Here is a 22,470-nt window from a genome sequence, read left to right on the forward strand (position 1 = left end):
TAATTTGTATCCAAAATTTCCTAAAATATTTTTTGTTTTAACATTAGTTTGATAGAAAATAATAATAAAAAGGGGTCCCATAAAATAACAATAATAATGAGGAGGGGGTCATTTTCTGCTCTTTTGATATTTTACGAGCATCAAGTTTGATTCTTGCGGGACAACAAGCTAGGCCCATTTACGTCGTCTTATTATGCTTCGAGGATAAGACTTGAAAAACAACTTTGAAATCTAAAATGCAGTGTTTTATTTTTTTGGTGAACAAAAGCAGTGTTCATTGTACCACGTGATAACTCCTTTTCAATATTAAAAAACAAAAACGTTTTCCATATTTATATAGGCAATCACGTTACATGCTCGTCGTTTTGCAGATTAAACTTTTATTTTCCCTTATGGGTTTTCTTTTCTTATGATATACTAATAATATTATCGATTGTTATCTCTAATATGAAATCCTAACTCATCCTTGTGGTTAGACATTGCAAAAACCGATGGGTTGGGTTCCGGTCAAGTCAATCGAGTTTGAGTTAAAAATTGGTCATTTTAAATGAACTAGAAACAGATTAGATCATTTGAGTTGCAGATTGTGTCGAATTGACCTATAATTTTCATATGAATTTTTTTAATATTTAAAAATGTATTTTTCATTTGGTAAATCATTTAACAAATTACTTAGTGTAAAATACATTATTTTGAATTTACCACTCATATCAAGAATGAACTCAACTCAACAAATTAATACTTATTCAATAATTATAAAATTATACATTTATCAACATTGCTAACCAAAATAAAATTTCACAAAGGAGTATAATCTACCATTTGAACATCTAATTAAAATAAGAGTCTAAATTTAATAAAAACCTAGTGTAAAAGCCTAATTTTATACCCTCCAATAAAATACTGACACATCAAATTTTTTCAAATAAAAGAATAAGCACTCACAAGTACTGACACTCCCACTAAAAAGTCGTTCACCCAAATATTTAAAATAAAAATATAAAAAAACCGACACCACTATCTGAAAGTTAAAACCCCAACCAAACTTCTTTCTCCTACATGCTGCCGGAAATGCCTCTGGACAGAAAAGTATCGTCAACTAAGTCGAACTCTGAAATAGATGGTCGGAACTGCCATAGACATGCTGAATCTTGAAGCTTTGGTATTAATCTTACAACCTTTCCTCAAAACAAAAGGATTACAACAAACAATAGGAGAAAAATTCTCTCTCCATGAGAAGAAAAGAGAATGACGTCTAACTTTTGCTATTCCTAAGCTTGGGTTGATTGACATTGATTTTTTTTTTTTCCTTTAAAAATCGATAAAATACCAAATCTAGAAGATCCAGCCTAGACCATTATGTGGTTCTGGCGTATTTTCTAGACTCTGACGTCGCCGATGAAGGCTTTTCGGTCTGGCAGCAACTCCAACAGCTTGTGGAGGAAGAAGGTTAGATTGGGACTTTTGGTTTTTTAATTAGATAACAGTGAGAGTGTGATTGTATGAGATAACACCTCATTTTTTATTTAAAAATATATAAAGTGGCATGATATTATTGGATGGATAAAAGTAGGGTTTTACTCCATACCATTATTGAATTTAATATCTTAAAACAAAAAAGCAAGTTCCGTTTATACACAATATCAACATTCCAAAATATAAAATATAATTACAAATGTCCTATTGAAATAGCTAATTTAAAAAAGAATATAAACATATAAGAAATTTTTAATCTTGAAAACTAATTTTATATTCTAATATTAACTGTAGTTGGTACTCTATTTCAATTTAAGAATATACATTCTCTAAAATATATATATATATACACATTAAAATTTGATTGTTTACTTATTTATACATGATATTTTTTAAGAATATTATGTTATTAAAAAACACATATTTTAGGAAATATCATTTTTTTTTTTGAAAAACAGTTTATTTTGGTCATGGATTGTTAAAAATAGGCCTAAACATCCATAATTTAAGCCAAGTTTCGTCGATATACTTTGGCTCACTCTTTTCACACTTATGAATGCTTCTTATACATGTTTATAATTTCAAATATATGTTTATAATTCTATTACAACCAAATTATCTTGTCATATACTTTTTATTTAATATCTAAAAAACTTTACTTATCACATTATTCAAGTAAGAGAATGCCTCAACCATTCATCTTTCAATTCATTTGCATGTAGATTAATAAATGTCTCAATTGTTTTCTTGAGGCCATTGTCATTTAAATGACGTTAAATATATACAATATTTGAACGACATTACTAAAAAATATGTAAACTATTGATATTTTTTTTAAAGCAAATAATAATAATGTGCATTATATTTGTCAATTGAATTTAAGTTGTACACTATAAAGCTTACAATAAATAATTAAACTAATAATGTCTTAATTTTATTATTTTTTACCAATTTTTTTTTAAAAAAATAACAATTTGAGTTGACTTGCAAAAAAGCAGGTTAGGTCATGGGTCAATCCGTTTTTTACTTTGGGTTAAAATATTCAGTATAGGTCAAGTATTTTTCTTTGGGTTTAGGTCGAGTTGGCGAATTTTGACCTGTTTTGCCATGTCTACTTGTGATTGCGGATCTAATGACGTTCCTGTTAAATTATTAACTCTCTCAAAAGATTAAATTATTGAAAAATGATAAATTTAATTATTTAACCACATAATTATAATATTTTTCCCTCGTGCATGGACTTAAACTCTCTTTTAATAAGTAATGCCCAACACGTGAGATTTTACATGGCATTAGATAATTCTAATATTTTCCCTAATTCCAGTGGAAGATTCCAAGTCCTTTTTTTCCCTTTACATGGCATTAGATAATTCTAATATTTTCCCTAATTCCAGTGGAAGATTCCAAGTCGTTTTTTTTTTTCCCTCTCTATTTTAGTTTGAGAAATGATATGTCTACAACATTTTTACAATATTTTTACAACAAATCCTAAGTGGCAAGTTGTTACTAGTTGTTATTGTTGGGGCAAAAAAGTAATCTTAACGTTAGTTTGAAATTTGGACCAATAATAACTAACCACCTGTGATTTATTATAAAAATGTTGTAAACGTAACATCTCTAAGTTAGTTTCTCCAAGGTGCTTACTGTTTTAAATAGTTAATTAAGATCTAATTTAATAGTGTACGGTGATCATACGGCCATGTGATGCTTACAAGATCTGGTGAGATACCGCCACCTAAGGTGCTGAGAATCCCAAAACCTGTGTGGAAGGCCCCTGCAGCTAGTGTTTAAAACAAATTTTGATGGTGCCATTTTTTAGGATTTGCATTGGAGTATTGGTGCGAAACTCGCAAGGAGAAATTATGGCCGCTCTGTTAGAGAAGATCCTTGTTAGAGAAGATCCTTACTCCACCTTTTGTTGTGATTTTGGACTCTCGTTGCTAGACGGGTTGTGCAATTTGTCAAAGGAGATTGGGTTACATTGTTCTAGTTTTGAGGGTGATTCAGAAATGTCCATTAACACTCTTAGACTTGGTGTTATGTTACAATCCTCTTTTGGTCATATTGTGAAAGACGTGCTGTCCTCTACTAACTCTTTAAAAAGTTTTTCTTTTTCTCATACTTATAAGCAAGGTAATGTATTAGCACTGTTGGAAATATATTTTGAAAATTGCTCAAATTAATTAACAAAAGTGTAAAACAAATACAATGATATCAATGCTATGAAATAAGAATGTAGAGAACAAAAACTTATCAATAGCCGAGCCACAAAATTAAATCCACTGTTCTTAAGAAGCGATTTCGCCCCCACTGTTAAGATATTTGGTGCAAATGGTTCGGGCGGTCACTCTCCAAGATACAACGGCAACCTTGTTAGTCTGCACTCACAAACAAAGCTTCAAACTTGTCATGGATGCCTAATATGAATTTTCAAGTATATGAGAGAGCGAAAGAATTAGATTTTGTTATCTATTGATCTTTTTGGAACAAGTCTTATATAGAAGAACTGACTTACATATAATAAGAAATTACCCACACTTTAGGCAATTAACTGGCTCCATTTGAATTTGCTTTCCATGGAAAAATCCCCAATTGCAACCGGTAGTTTATGAACGTTGAAGGATGTGATTTTTCCAAGAGTGAATAAGGAAAGAAAAGAATGATAGAGTTAAGGAGATTTTACAAACAAAAGAGGGCTTTAAGGGATTTCATCCCTTGATACCGTTGCTGCCAAAATCAAAGGTTTTAGGAAAGGAAATATAAGATATTAGGGGATTTATTTCTACTAGGTTATCACGTGCAAGTTATCACAAACAAAAGAGGGCTTTATCCAGCAGAGACAAAGTTCTAGAGGTCAAAATGACGAAGCCCTGTGTAAACACACAACAAAATGACTAGTATAATTTAGATTGAATGAAGGTGTTTGAATTGTTTATTTGCTCTGAACTTTAGGAGGTGTTATGCCTGGACAAATCAGCTGGTTTGCCCTATTAAACGCTAGTAATTGAGATTGATTTGTACATACTATAATCTGCAAGGAAGAAAGTCAAGTTTAATAAAATTATATCTTGTTTCGAGTGTATATGTCATCTTTCTTATTACAGGTGGGTTCCATAGATGCCCCATCCCCTCTCGCCCATGTGTGTGTGTTTGTTTCTCAAGAAAAAAATAAAAATAATAATAATAAGAACCCCACTAGAGAGCACTAGGTGGCAAAAATAAGCATATTGGAAAACCAATTACAAGAGCTCTAATTATTACATATTGGTGTGTATTTGGAGTATGTAAGTCATGTTAGTTGACTTATAACTGAAATTATGTTTTCAAAACACGAATTTCAAAGTTGAGTGCAATTAATTGTTATAACAACTATTAACGCAATTATAAACGTCCTTTCATAGAGGTAGAACGCTTTCTTGATAGATTGTAAGGTTGGAAAGTCAATCCTTTGCCAAACTGATTTCCCTTTTCCTTTGGAAACCCTATAGTCTTTATTATTTTCCAGCCTTTCCAAACCAAAACTTAACCCTAAATCCTCAAAACCCAAGCTGTCCAGACCTAACTCAGATTTGCTAAATCTAATTTTGCTTAGTCCCCCCTTGTCCTATGTCACGCTTGAAACCCTTTTAGATCATTTTACTGACAGAAATGCTTAGAACTTATTCACGGTCTTTCCAAACCACCTTCAAACAATTGAATATAAAAATATTTTGAAACAGAACAGACAGGTAATTCAAAGCTATATTTAAAGGAAACATAGTTTTAGACCAAGAATAGCAGCAAAATCATATAGAAATCAATAAATCAACCGAAAATTTATCTACAGTATTGCACTGAACAGCTTGTGTTGCTCCAAAGCAGATTATATACTAAGTTACTAACAGCATAGTTTGTAGAACGCCATAGGCCCATAAGCTATAAGCAAAACCAATGCTGACAAAAAAATGAACTAAATAAACAAGTTGTGGCGCTCAAATCTCATCCTACCAGCCAATTGGCAAACTATTTGTAGAAGCTGAGGTAGAAAAATAATAATGGTTGAAAGACTAACATAGATGAGGCAAAGAAATTATTAGTGCAATCCTTATTTGATAGAGTAACTGTGTAAACATTGAGCATGTAGTAAGCATTGCACCTTTATCTCGTAATTAGAAGTTCTCAAATTATGAATGTTTGTAGTGATTATTTAAAAGATTGGAGTATCCTGAATGTCATTTGGTTTCGCTTGATTTGCAGGCTTACCTTAACTCATCTTGGTTTCAAAATTGAAAGTCTTCATATAAGTTGGTTTAATGATAGTTTAATTTGGAAATTTTTATTTGCCTAGATTTGCTTAATGATAAGTACTTAACTATTTCCTTTACGTTTTTGCAGTTTGGTTGTGCAAGTTTGAACATATTGGAATTGGAGAATCACGTTTTAAACTGGTAGAAATTATTAAGGATGCACCGTAGGAAGCTATCTCTTACGTTTTGGACGACCTCTGGTACGTGATTTGTAGACAAAGCTCTTATCACTTTAATACTTTGTCAGGCTTATTGACAAAGCTTTATGCAACAGAATGGCAAAGTTCTAGAGTGAAAAATGACAAAGCCCTGTAAGCGATTTGTAAAAACTACAAAGCTAATGGATGAAGCTCGACTCACATATATCGTAGAAACAAAAATATAATACGTCATTGAGTTCAAGAAGAAACATCGTGAAACAATAACTAGAAATTTCTACAAAGGCAAGTGACTTTGGTTTAAGAAAAATTAATGCCATGATAAAGCTGTCACTTGGCTACAATTAATATATTACTAAGGACCTGTTAACAAGTGCTGCAATTGTTAATAAATCATTGTATGAAAGTCTTAACATCATTTTTATATAAAATATAAAAAATTGTCAAAAAAATTAATTGTTTTTTTCCTATAAAAAATTTAACAAAATATATCCTAAACCAATTTTCTTAAAGAGAAGAGTTATATGTCCACAACATTTTCACAACAAATCCTAAGAGGCAGATTTTAACAGGTTTTTAATTTGAATTCACTATTGAAATTATTTTTTTGCCTACCAGTAACAGCCTGTAACAACCTACCACCTAAAATTTGTTATAAAAGTGTTGTGGACGTAATATATATATATATATATATATATATTTTTAATACAAGATAGAATTTCTATTCTAGTTTAATCTAGTGTATATGCATGTGAAACTCCCTCCTAGAGACTTGAACTTCAGCCCTTGCCCACACCCTCCACAAGCATTTATACTTGTAGAGTAACCACAGCACCAAGGGTGCGCGGTGGTGGACGTAGCATTTCTATTCCTTAAAGCATTCATTAACTTTTCTTTATTATTAATAGCATTTACAATTTTTCTTTTGTAGTAGAAATAGCATTTACAGTTGTTATTGACATTATGATATTGTTCCCATGAAAAAAAAAAAGCATATTTGCATACATAAATAAATATATGAATTATACATTTTAAAAATTTTCATTATATTACACAAGCCTGTGATTAGTATAATTCTAATAGAGTAAAGAAAAGTAAAAAAAGCCTTTGGTACTTTTTTTTGTTAATTTTGTTGATATCCATTTTGGCTACATATTTTCTACAAGCCGATTCAACCAAGCTCAACCTCCTTGTGGGTTCAATTAATGTATTATATTTTATTTTATTCTTTAAGCATGACTCAAGTGAGGAAATGTGGTTTGGAAGGTATAGGTCGATTTCTTTCAAACCTTTTGTATGAGCCAGTCCATGCATGCTAACAAGTGGGCAAGGGATACTGGTAGCACCTTAGGCTCATAGAGGAAGTCTTGTACCTGAAATTTCCACCCAAAAAGAGCCTGTATGCTCTTGTTGACTTTGGCCCAACTTTTCTAGCTCTACACTCTTTTTGCCTAAAACACATAGCTGACCCTAATCGGCTAGGTTTGTCTGCTACAGCAACCAAATACAGACTCCAAAGGCCTGTTATGTCTAGGAAACATCAACGCATGAATTTAGGCCACTTCACTTCCTAAATTATGCAAAAAACAAGCCAACCCTCTTACCCAATTAAAACAAATCTGATTATAACCTCTTTGATTGAGACCTTGGGGCTCAAAGCCTCTTTTATCAACAAAAATCCAGTCACTTAGAGCACCCTAAACTCAATACAAAATGCCCCAATCAGATTCAAAATGAGAGAAGGACGTTTCAGCAACAAAGCTAAAACTTCATAGCAAAAGCCCATTCAAACAACAATGATTCTTAGAATTCCAAATCTTGGGGGTGGAAATATGGGTAAAAGAGAACCTTCCCTCTCTTTCTCATAACCTCTCTCAATTTCCTCTTCTCGCTGACTGTGGGTCGAAATTTCGGATCTATTGTATTTCTATGCATTTTTTAGTATTTTTTTATTGGTATTTTGATTTCTCTCTTGTTAAAGCATCATTGGCCTTTGTTTGCTAAACATTGTGAATTTTGGATTTGCCACTCTCCACAAATAATCACTTTTAAAGAACCCAATGAGAGATTTGGGCTGTTCTCTCATTTTTGGCTATTGTCGCAAAAATGTTCCCCAACAAACTTTTTTATTTTTGAGAAAAAACTTTATTTGTTAACTTAAATCTTGAAAAATATTTGGACCACGACAACAAATATTTCTCAACCAAACGGAAGTTATGGCATTTCAAAACTACAAAACTTTTAAAATACTTTAATACGGAGTGGGGTTACATATTTCATGATCACAACTCATTTACTCAAGCTAAAATGGCAAAATACCCTTTTCGTCGAAACTTTTCAGCAAAATGCCCCCTGTCTGAAACTATTTAAGGATATGCCCATGTTTTGAAACTCGATTTAAAAAAAAAATCAAGTTTCAATGAAAAACTCGATTTGGTAAAAATCGAGTTGTTTGAAAAATCTTGCGTGGAACTCGAGTTCCATGCAGGATTTTTTTTTTTTTTTTTAGTTTGATTGTCTATAAATCGATTTTCGCCAAATCGAGTTTTTCATTGAAACTCGATTTTTAGAAAATCGAGTTTAAAACAAGGGTATATCCCTAAATAGTTTCAGACAGGAGACATTTTGCTGAAAAGTTTCGTCGAAAGGGTATATCCCCATTTTGGTCCATTTAATCATATAGCCGCCTTCATAAAACTTCAATAATAATGTCCTTGTAATGAAGCTGGGGCCTCCGTTACCAAAACTATTTATTAAATCGACAATTGAGTTGTAAAGACGAAGAAGAAAAATAAATTAATGAAGAAGAGAGAGAGGAGCACCAATGAGAATCGAAGACTCAATTATTAGACAATTACCGATCCCGTTTCAGCTTAAGCAGCTTGTAAATTTCTTTAATTCCTTGACCGTACCGTAGAGGATAGAATTCTAGTACTTCAAAGAATTGAGAATAAAAACAAAATTCTTTTTCTAAAATGGACAAACTAGTTTGAATAATTGTCATATAAATAATCAGTATATATATCCAGCCAGCCACCTTTCCTATTATCAATAATCAACCTGTAGCTAGAGAGAGCCTATAGCATCTTATCTTCAACTAGAAGTCGGTCCCTCTCATTACCATCCTTGTTCTTTCAGTCTGCTGATTTGGACATTACTTTGTCTTCATTCTTTGGCCCATAGATTCACAATTTCGAATACTTTATTTCCACGATTACATAACCACCGCTATTTAAGATTAACTACTTAATTTATTAATTAGACTAGGACATAATTGCTTGCAAGACGAATAGTCATGCCTACCTTTCTTTCTTTTTTGATGAGATAGTCATGCCTGCTTAATAACCTTAAAACTATAACCTATAGAGTCGCTAAAAAGCCTTACCAATTGTTTTTTTTTTTCTTTTCTTTTCTTCTCACAAACCCAAAAATGGGAGATCTTCATGTTCGAAACCCCCTTACACAGCCAAGTCCCCCACCACCACTACTGCAACCAAAATCGAACATGCCCATGTTATATTATGGTCTTGTGGTTATTGGGACCGCAGCTCTTGTGTTAGCACTATACAACCTTATCATCATTAAGTGGTGCACACAGCGCAATAGCCAGAGACAACAGAGACCAAACCCTTTCTTAGAAATCTCAACAAGTAATCATGAGGGCTATGAAAACAACTTGAACAGGAACTTCTTGTTGTTGTCTAGTTTCAAGTACAAGAAAGAAAGTGGATTGGCACAAGATCAACAAGGTGGTGGTGGTGGTGGTGGTGGTGATGTTGTTGACTATGAATGTGCGGTTTGCTTGTCGGTTTTTGAGGAAGGCGAAGAAGTGAGGAAACTGCCACGGTGCAAGCACTCCTTTCATGCTTTGTGCATAGATATGTGGCTCTACTCTCACTCCGACTGTCCTCTTTGTAGGGCACCCGTGGGTTTAAGGTGTCAACGACATGTCGTGTATACACAGCAAGCCAGTTCTCGAGGTTTGGTGGATTCAAACACCACCGTTTGATTTTGATTTTAATTTATTTCTTCTTATAAATTTCTTTCTCCATGTTTGTTGATTGGGATGGGAAATTTGATAGCCTTGAGTGTATGGTGGGGGGTTGGTGTCTGTGGGCCTATTAGGAAGATAAGAATGTAAGAATATCTAGGAAGCAAATTGCATTAATGGGATATAAGATGTTTTGTATCATTTATGCCTGGATTAAGTTAGATGAACCAACCGTGGAGGTCCACTATGTACATATCACTCATAATTTTTTGTGCAAAGATCTTAGTTCCAATTAGCATTCTAATAGTACATTTGATTTAACTTTTATTTTTTTAGTTTATTTAGCATTTTTTTTTATATACAACTTTTTAAGGTTTCAATTATTTTAGGTTAAGCTAAGCATACTTTTATGTTTTATCCACTTGCAACAAATAAACAGAAAGCTAATCCGAACCTTTACAAGTTTCTAAACTTAAAACACTTTTTATTAGAAGTGTCTGTATCCGTATCATAATTGGGCTAAAACATGGTTTCTTAATTGGCTTAGACTAGGCCTATTCCGCAGCTAAGGAACTAAAAAAAGAAAATAAATATAAGGCTTATGCAAGATCATGTTGTATGCATGAACCTAAACAAGGAAATTGGAGGAGGATCTCCGAGGGGAACGGTGTCACCTAGTAGCATGAACAACTAGAGTTATCTGATCGAATAGAAGTTTCCCACTATAGGGTGCTGGTCCTCCCCATCGGAGAGCTTTATCAAGATTAATATTAAAAGCAGCAGCAATAAGAAGAAAGCACGGCTGCCCAGCAGTTATGGTACATAACCATCCATAAGGCAGAAAGATAAAGCTTGGACAAATATCATTAAATCATGCGATGTTGAATTGGCTGAAGCAATGGCTCTAAGATGGGCAGTAATGTTTGACAATCTAGAGGGAATGGAATAGATAGTAGAGTTCAATGCGGCTATCATGGTTGAAGCAGTCACAAACTCTCAAAAAAGGATGCAACAGTCACAAACTCTCAAAAAGGATGCAACGCCTCAATGGAGCATCTTAGTCTTCTGTTAAGAAAGTTAAAAGATGTGGCCGTGGATGCTCTTTTAATGTAATCTCACTTTTGGATCAATCTAAGTTTATTTTCAAGCAAGGGAGATAGAGCTTAATACACAGGCAAAGCTTAAGTTCAGTGCCTCCAATGCTGCAATGCAATGGATCCATTAGGATCATTACATGTGGTCAAAATTAGACACACGTCACCATCTTGTCATTTGTTTGGTTGGCTAGCTAAACATGGGTTAGTTCATAGATCTTTGGGCTTCTGACTACCAAGGAATAGAGACTTCACAAATAAAGCCAAGAGGATTGGCATTCCATTGCTGTCACTTTATATGCATATGGTTACAATTATTTACATTCCCAATGTGCCTATGAAATAGCACCGGGGCAAAGTGTATCATCTTAGACAAGTCCACTGCATTGGAACACTGAACCCTAGCCAAATCCCCTAATATACAGGGGAAGACATTCTATATGACTTCAAGAGCTTAGCAGTACTTGCAGTTGAAAAATAGTTACTCCACATAAAAAAACCTATTCTGCTAGCTAGTCTTGAAAATTCAAGGTTTTAAACCCTAAAGTCAATACCAATGGTCAATATATAAATTTTTATTCCTCGCTGTATCTTTTTTATGAGCAAAATCGGAAAGCAATAGTTATCCAATATCCCAAGTATCATGCAAATTTAGATATAATTTAAACATTCTGCAGAGGTTTGAACACCAATAGAATCACACCAGTGATCACCTCCGTGCCTGCACAGGCATATTTGGCCAATACTTCTCACATATCATTATTCATTCATTTCCTGATGTATAAAATTTACTAAGTATGATTTTATTCAAAACTCCACTGTGATTCAAACCATGAGTTGATATATTCTGGCACAATTTTCATAAATATCATACAGCCAAATGGACTTTCATTTTATACAGCAGATCTGAAGTTTATATTATACAAAATACTTCACTTACATTCTTCTTAAATTATCTAACCTTGCCTGTAACTCGCTATCTATTCCAGTGTCATCAGTACTAGCTGTTTCCACTTGTGGAACCTTAGTCTTGGTTGGCGGTGCAGCAACGGCAGATGATGGTGCATTAACAAGCTGTGCATCAAATTAAGACAGGTTAAGACATTGTAATTATGATCCAATAGTTTGATTTATACACACAAGGATAACAGCCTTGTTTGCAAAGTCAATCACGAGGACAAAGAAGGGGAAAACTGATAGAATTACCTCTTGATTAACGTCAATCCCAATCTCATCAAGAACTTGACTGACTAGTTCTTCTGTTTCTTCCTCTTCCTCATCCCCTTCCAAAGCATCATCAATAGCATCTCCCATCACTTCTGTTGTTAATTCCATTCTCTCATTCTGCCTCTCAAATTCTTGCATAATTTTCTGCAATGATGGTAAGTTCATCTGTCTATTCATCTGGCCCATTGCCTTTGTCACACCTTTCATTGCCTCCCCCATCGCTTGTGTTGATTTCAATGTCTAGAAGTAAATCCAAAGTTTAGAATTACAATGGGATAAACACAACATTCTGTCAACTCATGAGATCAAACAAGACCCAAACCATCAGGCTCAAAGTAAGACTGAGATACACATTACTATAGATATAGATATTTTAATATGATACATCCCTAGCAAGAAAATGTTGGTTTCATAGCCAACCAGAATTTTTCTTAGATGTTCTTTTTTTCTTTTTTTGATAGGCAAGTATAACTTAAACTCCCATACAGGACATATATCACTTCTTCTTCTTCTTTTTTTAATTATTTTTAAATTAGGTAGTTAGCTGTCCTCACTAGTGGTAACCGGAAAACCTCAAATAGTTATATAGCATAAGGCTAATAGTTCCCCCCTATAGAAAGTAAAAAAAAAACACAATTATCTTCTGCTACCATGTTTACAAAAGAATAAGAATACAACAGGCTCTCAGATATAGTAGACAAAGAAGTATAGACAAATAGAGGAAATACAAGCCATCAATATGAAACAATACAAGCATATCACAGAAAGCATAAAATGAAATACCTGAATTCTGAGGGATACACCCTGTAGTTGCGATTTAAGCTTATAGAATTTTTCAATCTGATGTCGCGTTCTAACAAGATCTTTCGCCATCACCTTCACAGCTCCCTGGAAGAAAATTACATCAAATTAAGGATAATTTTAGTGAGGTGGCCTCCAACCCTGTTTTATCGGCCTCCATTGAATGAAAAAAAAAAAAAAAACGTAAACCAGGTTCAATATCGGCCATAAATTAGGCAATTCTGGGACAGACAGATTTGTGACCAAAATATGTTCTCAATATTTCACAAATGGAAAAGCAATAATAAATTGGACCCACTTCTTTCTCAGAGTTAGATAAAATTAAAGGATAATACCCACAAATACATTAAGGAAAGCAAGTGGAAGATGAAAGTGGTGGTGAACTAGAAACATGAGATCCAATGAGTCCTAACACAAATGGCACTTCCTCCCCCAATAAGAACAGAGTGAAAGGTGAGGTTATGGGTTCAAAACCCAATAGGTGCATATGAAACTTACCAATCCAGGGAGAGAGAGATCATGTTTTAGAAGAAGATATGAACTTCTGCATTTGCTTGAAAGATCCAAAATACTCTTAAAGCTAGAAATTCACCTCCTTTTTTGTATTGAATTTTGTAGAAATTGATGACTAATCAGACAACAAAGCTCATTTTTCACGTCAAACAGACATCGCATTACTCCTGGGTTTTAGGACACTGATATGTCAATAAAAGACTCTTTTATCTTATAACCAGAGGGGGGGTGGGGGAGAGGGAGAATCCAACAATACACACTTAGAAAGAGATTATGAAAATTCATGTGACATACTGTTCACCTAGAGAAGCACCATATGTCATATTAATTTGTTGTTCCTTTTTTTACCCTCTGTCTTAAGTTAAGAATTAAGAGAAACACTTTATGAATATCTAAGACACTATAACAGCACCAGCATGCTTGAACATTCACCTCAACCAAAGGTGGAGCAATTAAAACTCAATATGACATCCATTCCACCATGAAAGCAAACTCAGAAATAACAGAAAATAAGGTAACAAAAGATTTAAAAAATCCTAATAAGCATAGACTTGTCAAGCCAATGTATATAAGATATTAACTCCGTAAAATGGAATTCTTGCACTGAGATTGCCTATGTCACAGTTGAGCAGTATTTGGATTCCTCATCTGCTTCACGGACCAGTATGGTAAAATAAGGAGTAGCTCAACCAGTACATATATGGAGATAAATAAAACTAGAGATGCTATTCGATGAAACAAGGAGTACACACAAGTAGTAGGAAACTATGACATACCATCTGCCCTTGCTTGGCACTTTTCTTTATCTCCATAATTAGTTTCTTCTCCTGTGCTTGTAGACCTTGTCTCTCCCGTTCGATTTCTCTAATAGATTTGTCCAGCATCCTCTTATTCTCCCGCAGAAGTTCTGAAGAGAAAAAAATTTGAAACCATGCATACTTGAGTCTACAAACGATATATCAGTTAAAACTAAAGCTAATCATAACTACAAACACAATGCACTGCTCCCAATTATACCTAGGCACATAAACAATAACCCAAAATGGAGCCATAGACTACACAACACAATTTTTGTGAGCCTGTACATGAATAGGACGCTTGCAATTCACAAAATTCTGAAATCCATTATCGGATAGAATAGGGCTCGTATACAATGATATTGTTATTACTTTGCAAACCATGCTCGTTATTAATAGATTGTGAGGTGTAGCAGTGAAGCAATCTTCTATATACTCGTCAAATAAATTACCTATGAGTTTGTTTAATCTTAATACACAACATAATACTTCAATAATCGATAATCACAATCGAAGAAATTATATTTTCTTTTTTCCAATCAAATTAAACATACCCAAATAAAAGACAATCACAATAAAATAGATAGATATATATATATATATATATATATATAATATATACACTTCAATTACCTTTAAATCTGTTTAATCTTCTCTTCAATCCAATCAAATTAAATAAATATGCTCCAAATAATGATAATCAAAATCAAACAAATTATACATTCAATTAACTATGATTTTGCTCAATTTTTTTTTCTCAATCAAATTAAATCCAGCTTGAACAATAGATTAATTTCACAATCCACCAATTCACTCGTTGAAAAAGCAGTCAAGCTTTTCAAAAACCTAACAACGATCGCAAAGTTGACTCCGAATCAAAATTAAAACATGTATCTAATTCCAAACTATCACAGACACGCAATTCTATATAAGATAACAATGAATTTGTACAATTTATCAAACTTATATTGTTTCTATAAATCATTTCATTAACAAACTAAAAAAAAAAAACCAAAAAAGAACAAGGTTCGAGGAAGAAACCTGCGGGAGTTTTTCGCTTTCCGAAAAGAAAACTCATGACGAGGATCGAAAACTAAACTGTGAATTTGAAGATTTTGGAGTTCGTGTTTTGTTGAATAATGTCTTTGAGAAGCAAATTCGATCTGATCTGATCTGATCTGATCCGATGCTTAGTTATAGAGGAAGAGAGAGAGGCCTTTTGATCGTCCAACGCTTTTACGCGGTTTACAGTCGTTGAGGTCGTTCACACGTGGTGAGCTGAAGTGGTAGGGCCCAATTTCTTCGTTTGCTTAATACAATAGGCTGTGGCGCTGTGCTATTCGTTTTTCACACGTAAAGCTGTGAGGGGATTGCTGTGTGCATGTGTGAAGGGAATGGATAGGCCGGTTGAGTCGGATTAACAGGATTTTTTGACCCAATCTATTATTGTGGGTTAAAAAGAATTCAACCTAACCCAATTTATTACATAAATCCAACCTAATCCAATTCACATGGTTGGATCGGATTGAACCCATGGGTTGGTCAATTTTTTTTATTACTATTATTATTAAATTGAGCAGAAAAAAATATATATCACACTTGCCACCTAAGTTGATAAATATACATTAATATATAAATTAATATTCCAACTCAGTTATAAAAAAAATATGTCTAACTATCCAACTGAGTTGATAAACAAAATATAAATAAACTAGTATCATAATTTACTTATAAACAAAATATACATGAGTTCCTAACTCAATTATAAACAAAATATATCTAAAATTTTAAAATTTTTTTATTAATTATATAATATATATTAAAAGAACTAATATGATTTTATATTATATATGATAGTAGGAACCAAGGAAGTGCTCTGGTTTTTTTATTTTTTTTAAATTATTAAATATATAATATATTTTAAACATATATATATATATATATATATATGAGTGGGTCGAGTCAAGTTTGGCGGGCTTGTAATTTTATGACCCAAACCCAACTTGGCCCGCTATTAAAAAAAAAAATTTGAAACCCAACCCAACCCGCTAAGCCTTAAAAACCGACCCAACCCGGTGGGTTGGGTTGAGTTGGGTCGGGTTTGGACGGTTTGCGGGTTTTCTGCACACCCCTAACTGTGAAGATGGTGGTGAATATAGTTTTGGAAAACAAAACAAAACAAAATAAAACACTTTATAATAGCGTTATTTATTTTAATGGATTTGTCACAATTTGCATACAATAAATACAAATTTGAGTATACAAATTTAAGTAGTGTAATTTTTTTCAAATTATAACAAATAATGTTATACCATATGTGATTTAAACCTAACTCATAAATATGTATATAAACACAAGTGTGTGCACGTATTTTTGAAGGCTAACGCTAAAAATTTAATGAAATATATTTGGTCCCATTTGAATAATGTTTTCCTAATCAAAAAGTTTCAAAACAAAAATGATTGTGTTGTTCTTAACTAACATAATTCTATGATATGCATGTGAAACACCTCCTATAGAATTAATCACTTGATGTATGATAATGCAAAAAATCAATAGTTGAGCTCTTCGTTGTAGCGGATGGACGATGCTGCGAATGGAGTCGTCTCTGTAGATGAGAATCCTGAAAAATAAACTGGGTGGAAGAGTAACACGCCGGTGTGGCGTTAGCCAAACTGCCTCCGATGCTTAAGTCAGTAAGGGAGTAAGATTCTAGAGAGTGATTTTGTAGAGTATTTGTGTGTACCTTTAACTTCTGTTGTCTTCTCTTTTACAGTTATGTGCCACATTAATGGGCAATGATGTTCTGCATTTATGCTCAACGGCTAATGCGTTACAAAATCTTTGTCTAGAAATCACAGCTCATTCTGTGATCGTTACTCTGTCCTTTATGTTTCGTCATCAATGTGCGTAATAAATGCATAACGTCTTCTCTGGGTGAATGACGATCTGCGTATAATGACAACCATAAATTTCAAGTTCATCAGCTGCTCCCTTCGTTCGTTTTCTCGTCTTTTAGATGAGATAAGAACAAATTCGTTTGATGCTTCATATTCTGTGTATTGCGCATTTATGATGACTTGATGTCTAAGTGGTTGGGCACCACGTGTACGGTTATGATGTGCTCAATGTGTGAACATGTCTCGATTTTCCCACGTGAGTTTTGGTTGCTTGTTTTGCATTTTTCCCTCCTTTTTCCTTTCTTCTGTATTTTTCCTTATTTAGTTTTATGTTCTAGGGTTTGTCTCTCCTCCAAGCTTCCTTTCTCTGTTCTACGTTTCCTGGTAAGTCCTTCACGCTTCTTCTTCTTTTCTGATTCTTCCATGGTAGATTATTCTGCTGTTAGAGCAAATTGTCCTTCGATAGCTTTCTTTTTCGCTCATTTAGATAGTTTACTTGAGTTCGTAGAGGGAAGTGTCTTGAGAGGGTCAGTTCCTTCGTAGGGAAGGACTATCCATATACTTTTTTCCTTTCTTCTTTGATTCCTTTAGTCTCCCATTCTGCTGAGGTAGCTAGGTTGCTGAAGATGTCTGAGGTAAGGTTTAGTGACCTAGGGACGGGGTTATCCTCGTCTAATGATCATGTGGTCTTGATGGCCACTTTTGTTTCCATCCCTTATAAAGCTTGGAACATCTCGTGTTCCCTTACGGGAAAAGACGAGTAGTGAATCAAGGATAGGTTCCAGTTCCCTGTCTCTGTAAAAGTTAGGATCCCGAGTGACGAAGAGAGGGCTTGTCACTCTTATGCCAATGATGTTTGTTTTAACGAGTCCGATTTTACTAGTGGCCTTCGTTTCCCTACTTATCCCTTCATTAAGGAACTTTTTTCTTATTTGCATCTCACTCCAGCACAACTAGTGCCTAACTCTTGGTGGATCCTTGTTTCTTCCATGGTGGTGTGGATGTTTGCCAATGATGGTGATGTCATTAGGAGGGACGAGTTTCTCCATTTTTATCGTCTGAGGAAATCTAAGGACTCCGGCTATTATGAGTTTAAACCATGGGATAAGGCTTCTAGGTTAATCCTTGATTACCCATCGTCTCTCCGAAACTGGAAGCCAAATTTCTTTTTTATCTCTAGAAGTGATTGGGAGTTCGTCCCGAGTGAGGACTTAGATGAAGCCCCCAAGTTTTTTCGTAGTTGGGGAGTTCCTGTGTCTGGTGTGTCTTTCTCATCTTTTCAATTGCTTTTCCCCCTTTTTTTTTATGAGTGACGATGATAGATGGCTTACTAGTACTCTTGTTTTGCAATTTCCCAGCATCCTCGTCTGAAGAAGAGCTGTCAGTGTCGCGCTGAGAAAGTAAAGGAGTATCTTGAGCCCGTCAAGGATTTTGACGAACTTGTTTCTCCTCAGTCCTTGTTTTTACACTTTTTAGGTCTGGAACCATCTACTAAGGTTCGGAAGAATTTGGAAGTTATGAGAAAGAGTACGTGTTTCTGCCTTCTTCTTTCTTTCTTTTTTCTTTTTCTTCTTCTTCTTCTTCTTCTCTCTCTCTCTCTCTCTCTTAACTGTTTGCCTCATCCTTTCAGGAATGACAACTAGATTTAGCAAGCAGAAATTAACTGAGGCCCAAGAGAAGAAGGCTAAGGGTGGCACTGTTAGTGATCTCTTGTCCAAGAAGAAGACTGGTGACGTTTCTAAGAAAGACCCAGTGACGACAATTCCTCCTGCTCATTCGCCTGCTAAGCACCCTGCCTCCCCTACTTCGTCACTGAAGATGATTGCCTTTGGTGGAGAGGAGATTAGGAAAAAGAAAAAGGTTGGTGGTAAATCTTTCCTTCCTAACTTCTGGGATGACGCTGACGCAGCAGCTTTGAAGGCCCATGAGGCACTTTCTGTGGATGATCTGAGCCCTTTGATGGCAAAGTCATCCAGTGAGGTGATGTCGTCTCACATCCAAAAGCTTGTGCAGGTATGTGTCTTTGGTTATCTCTACTTCTTCCTTTTCCTTTGCTTTACTTCTGTTGAGAGAAAATTTCTTTGTAGGCTTTGGGGGAGTCCCTATTCGTCTCCGGGAAGCTCTTGGATTTAGAAAATAAGGTGACCATGTCTGAGCCTTTGGTCAAGTCTTTATCTGCTGAGAATGAGACACTTAAGAATAAGGTTGCTATTTTTACTGCCGAAGCTAAGAATGACAAGGAGCGCATGGCAACCTTAGAGAAGAGCCTACAAGTGGAGAAGGACTTCTGCAAGCTGAAGGACAAGCAGATTGGTGACCTAAAGCTAAAGCTGTAAAACATTGGGGCCATTGTTGTCAAATCATGAATTGTATCATGAATCAATTTTTGATTTTTTTGTATCGTGTATCGTAAAATATACAAACACCTAATAAAATTATAAAATAATTATAGATATACATATATAAAAGGTATATTCATTATAATTCAAAATATATTCAACTAATGACCAATTTAACAAAGCTAACTAAATAAATCAAATTAACTTATGTTTATAACATGCACATTCAAATTGATTAAACTCAGAAGTAATGCATGATATATGAACCAAAATAATAATATCGTTTCATCATCTTGGCTAATCAACTCCGTCTAAGTCAATGTTATCATCATGTTCAGCATCTTGCAAAATTATTCTTTCATAGACATTTTCTTTATTATTATCAACATTTACTCTCTTTTTTTTGCTTTTTTTATTCTAATAATTTTTTCTTTATATTTTTTCTTGGCATTCTAGCTTTTTAGACTCACAATAATAATAACAAAATAAAAAAAATAATTATATTTTTATTTAATACATTATTAATAGCATAGAAAATAAATTTGCATATATAAAAGTGAGTGTTATGAGTATAGTCTAAATTTTGTAGGAGAAAGAGAAGGGAGGAAAAAAAACTCATGGACTTGCTATTTCATTAGACTCAATTAAATTTCCCAATAATTTTTTGTTAACAAAGTCTAACAACTTGTTTAAATCAAATAAAATCACAAATTTTAACAAAAAAACTCATTTTAAACCCACATGTCTATATATCGTACGATTCACCAATACGATACGATTCATACAATACACACCTATGTATTGGACAATTCATGAGCACTTATGATATACCCTTACAATACGAAAATTTTTGTACACGATACGTATCGCGTATTGTATGATACTGACAACTATGGTTGGGGCCACGGCAGTACAGGATTTTATAGACTTTGACAAGTACTTTGATGAATTGTGAAGTACCACGTGGAGGGCTTTAATCTTCTCCTGAAGTGGATGGCAAAGCACCACCCTGGCTTGGACCTTTCTAGATTGGTCATGGACAATGTCGAGAAAGAGCTCATGTCCTCTGAGGCTACAGCGGAGAACGTGACGGAGGAAGCCATAGACGTTGCTAAAGGAATGAAAGAGGCCACTGTTATAACCCCTGCAGACCCTGTCCCTAATGAACAGTAATCTTTTATTTTTTTTCTTTTCAATTTTTTTTTTTTTTTCATTTCTTTGCAAGGAAAGAACAATATTTCTCTTTGGGCCCGTTGTTTTGGGCAATTAAACAATTCGTTGTTTTGGGCAACTAAACAATTCCTTTGACGATGATAGATAAGTTTATGGATTTCCTGCTTTTAGCTGTAGTAAACAACTCTTTTGTGCTTGGACAACATTTTATGACAATGTTAGTTGTGTTGAGACCAAGGTTTTGAAATCCGGATTGGACCGGACGGTCCAATCGAAAAAATCGGGAATCGGACTAAAATTCGGTTTTTTAAACACAGAGAATCGAACAAATCGGGGTTCAACCAGAAAAACCGGACGAACCGTATGCTGGTTTAACCGGTCATGGAATAGAGAAAAGTTAAAGAAAAATGCGGCTGCAAGGATTCAAACCTGAGCTCTCACACACCTTGTAACAGGGAAGTTTATACCGTACCGTACCGACCGGTACCACCGGTATTTACCGTACCAACACTTAAACCGGTACCCAAACATGGTTGTTTCTTACCGCTCCAAATACCGGGGCATACTGGATTGTACCGGCCATAACGGGAAATATATCAGATTCCGGCCGAAAAATAAAAATCGGCCAGGATTAAAAAAAAATAAAACCAAAATAAACGATGCCAGTGGATAAGAATAAAAAACCAGATAGCTCAGATCCTCACTGTCGCCATGATGTTCTAGTAGTGACTCTATTTTTCCGTTCATCCTTTCACCAAGTTCTTCTAATCTTCTTCTTCTTCACGTAGAGTCCTAAAAGCCAGACTTCTTCCCTCTTTTCTATTTCTTACTTTATCTTATAGTTTTATGGATGGTGGACTTAAGTAATAGCTTTTTAAATTTTATTTTTTTGAGGACATGTGTAGCTTTTATGGCCTTTAAACTTGAAGTTTGGGCAGTGTGCCTTTGATAGGACACTAACCCACGTTAACTTGATAATTCAAAGTTGTAAAAACTTTTATTTTTTTAATTAAAATCTTTTTAAAACCTTAGAAGTTTCCAGCGGCAGGTAGAAAAAGACATTAATTATTATTATTATTATTATTATCAACTAAATAGTAAATAGTAAATACATCAATGGCCTAATATTACTAATTAGCTCACACTTTAACTAAAGCTTAACATATTAAGTGAATTATTTATTTCTAAATTTAAATTTTTTTTACAAATTATAGGGATTTAACTTAACATATATAAATATATCAAATTAGCGGTAATCTCGAAACGGTACACCAGTATTAATTGGTACCGAAATATTTCGTTTTCATGACCAAAACAAAACACTCTCCAGAACGATATTGACTTCCTTTCCTTGTAAGCAAGACTGAAGCCATGACCTGATGACCAACAGACCAAGTGCTCTTCTTGGGAGCTAATATGCAATATTATTAAATTTATAATAAATTTACATGATTTATAGTTTCTAAACTTCTATGTCATCTTTATCAACATATTAAATATTACTAAATTAACTTTTTATTTAAGAATAATACCTATGCAATTTATGAATTTATTTTAAAAGTCATTTTTAGTTAATTGAAATGATTTCTCTGAAAGGATAATTATAAAATTTCTTTTTATGCTTATTTATGTTGAACTATTTTTTATTAACCTTATAATGTACTATTTTATGTATTTTATTTCAATTTTTAAGATATTTTTAGTAAATTTTGTTA

At 33.9% G+C, this 22,470-nt stretch overlaps 2 protein-coding genes across 2 annotated transcripts; one reads left to right on the top strand and one right to left on the bottom strand.

The window, feature by feature from the left end:
• The first annotated feature begins 8,959 nt into the window (after positions 1 to 8,959).
• Positions 8,960 to 10,220, top strand: LOC115978126 (RING-H2 finger protein ATL46-like). Its single transcript, XM_031100149.1, has one exon. It carries the CDS (start codon positions 9,351 to 9,353, stop codon positions 9,927 to 9,929), a length of 579 nt encoding a protein of 192 aa, XP_030956009.1. The 5' UTR covers positions 8,960 to 9,350; the 3' UTR covers positions 9,930 to 10,220.
• A 1,565-nt stretch (positions 10,221 to 11,785) lies between these two features.
• LOC115976037 (vacuolar protein sorting-associated protein 2 homolog 1) lies at positions 11,786 to 15,618 on the bottom strand. Its single transcript, XM_031097111.1, has 5 exons — positions 15,385 to 15,618; positions 14,323 to 14,453; positions 13,016 to 13,120; positions 12,212 to 12,472; positions 11,786 to 12,079 (listed from the first exon to the last, which is right to left on the bottom strand). Exons 1-5 carry the CDS (start codon positions 15,419 to 15,421, stop codon positions 11,942 to 11,944), a joined length of 672 nt encoding a protein of 223 aa, XP_030952971.1. The 5' UTR covers positions 15,422 to 15,618; the 3' UTR covers positions 11,786 to 11,941.
• Positions 15,619 to 22,470: the final 6,852 nt, after the last annotated feature.

The sequence above is a fragment of the Quercus lobata genome, chromosome 2, assembly GCF_001633185.2.
Source record: "Quercus lobata isolate SW786 chromosome 2, ValleyOak3.0 Primary Assembly, whole genome shotgun sequence".
Classification (NCBI taxonomy): domain Eukaryota; kingdom Viridiplantae; phylum Streptophyta; class Magnoliopsida; order Fagales; family Fagaceae; genus Quercus; species Quercus lobata.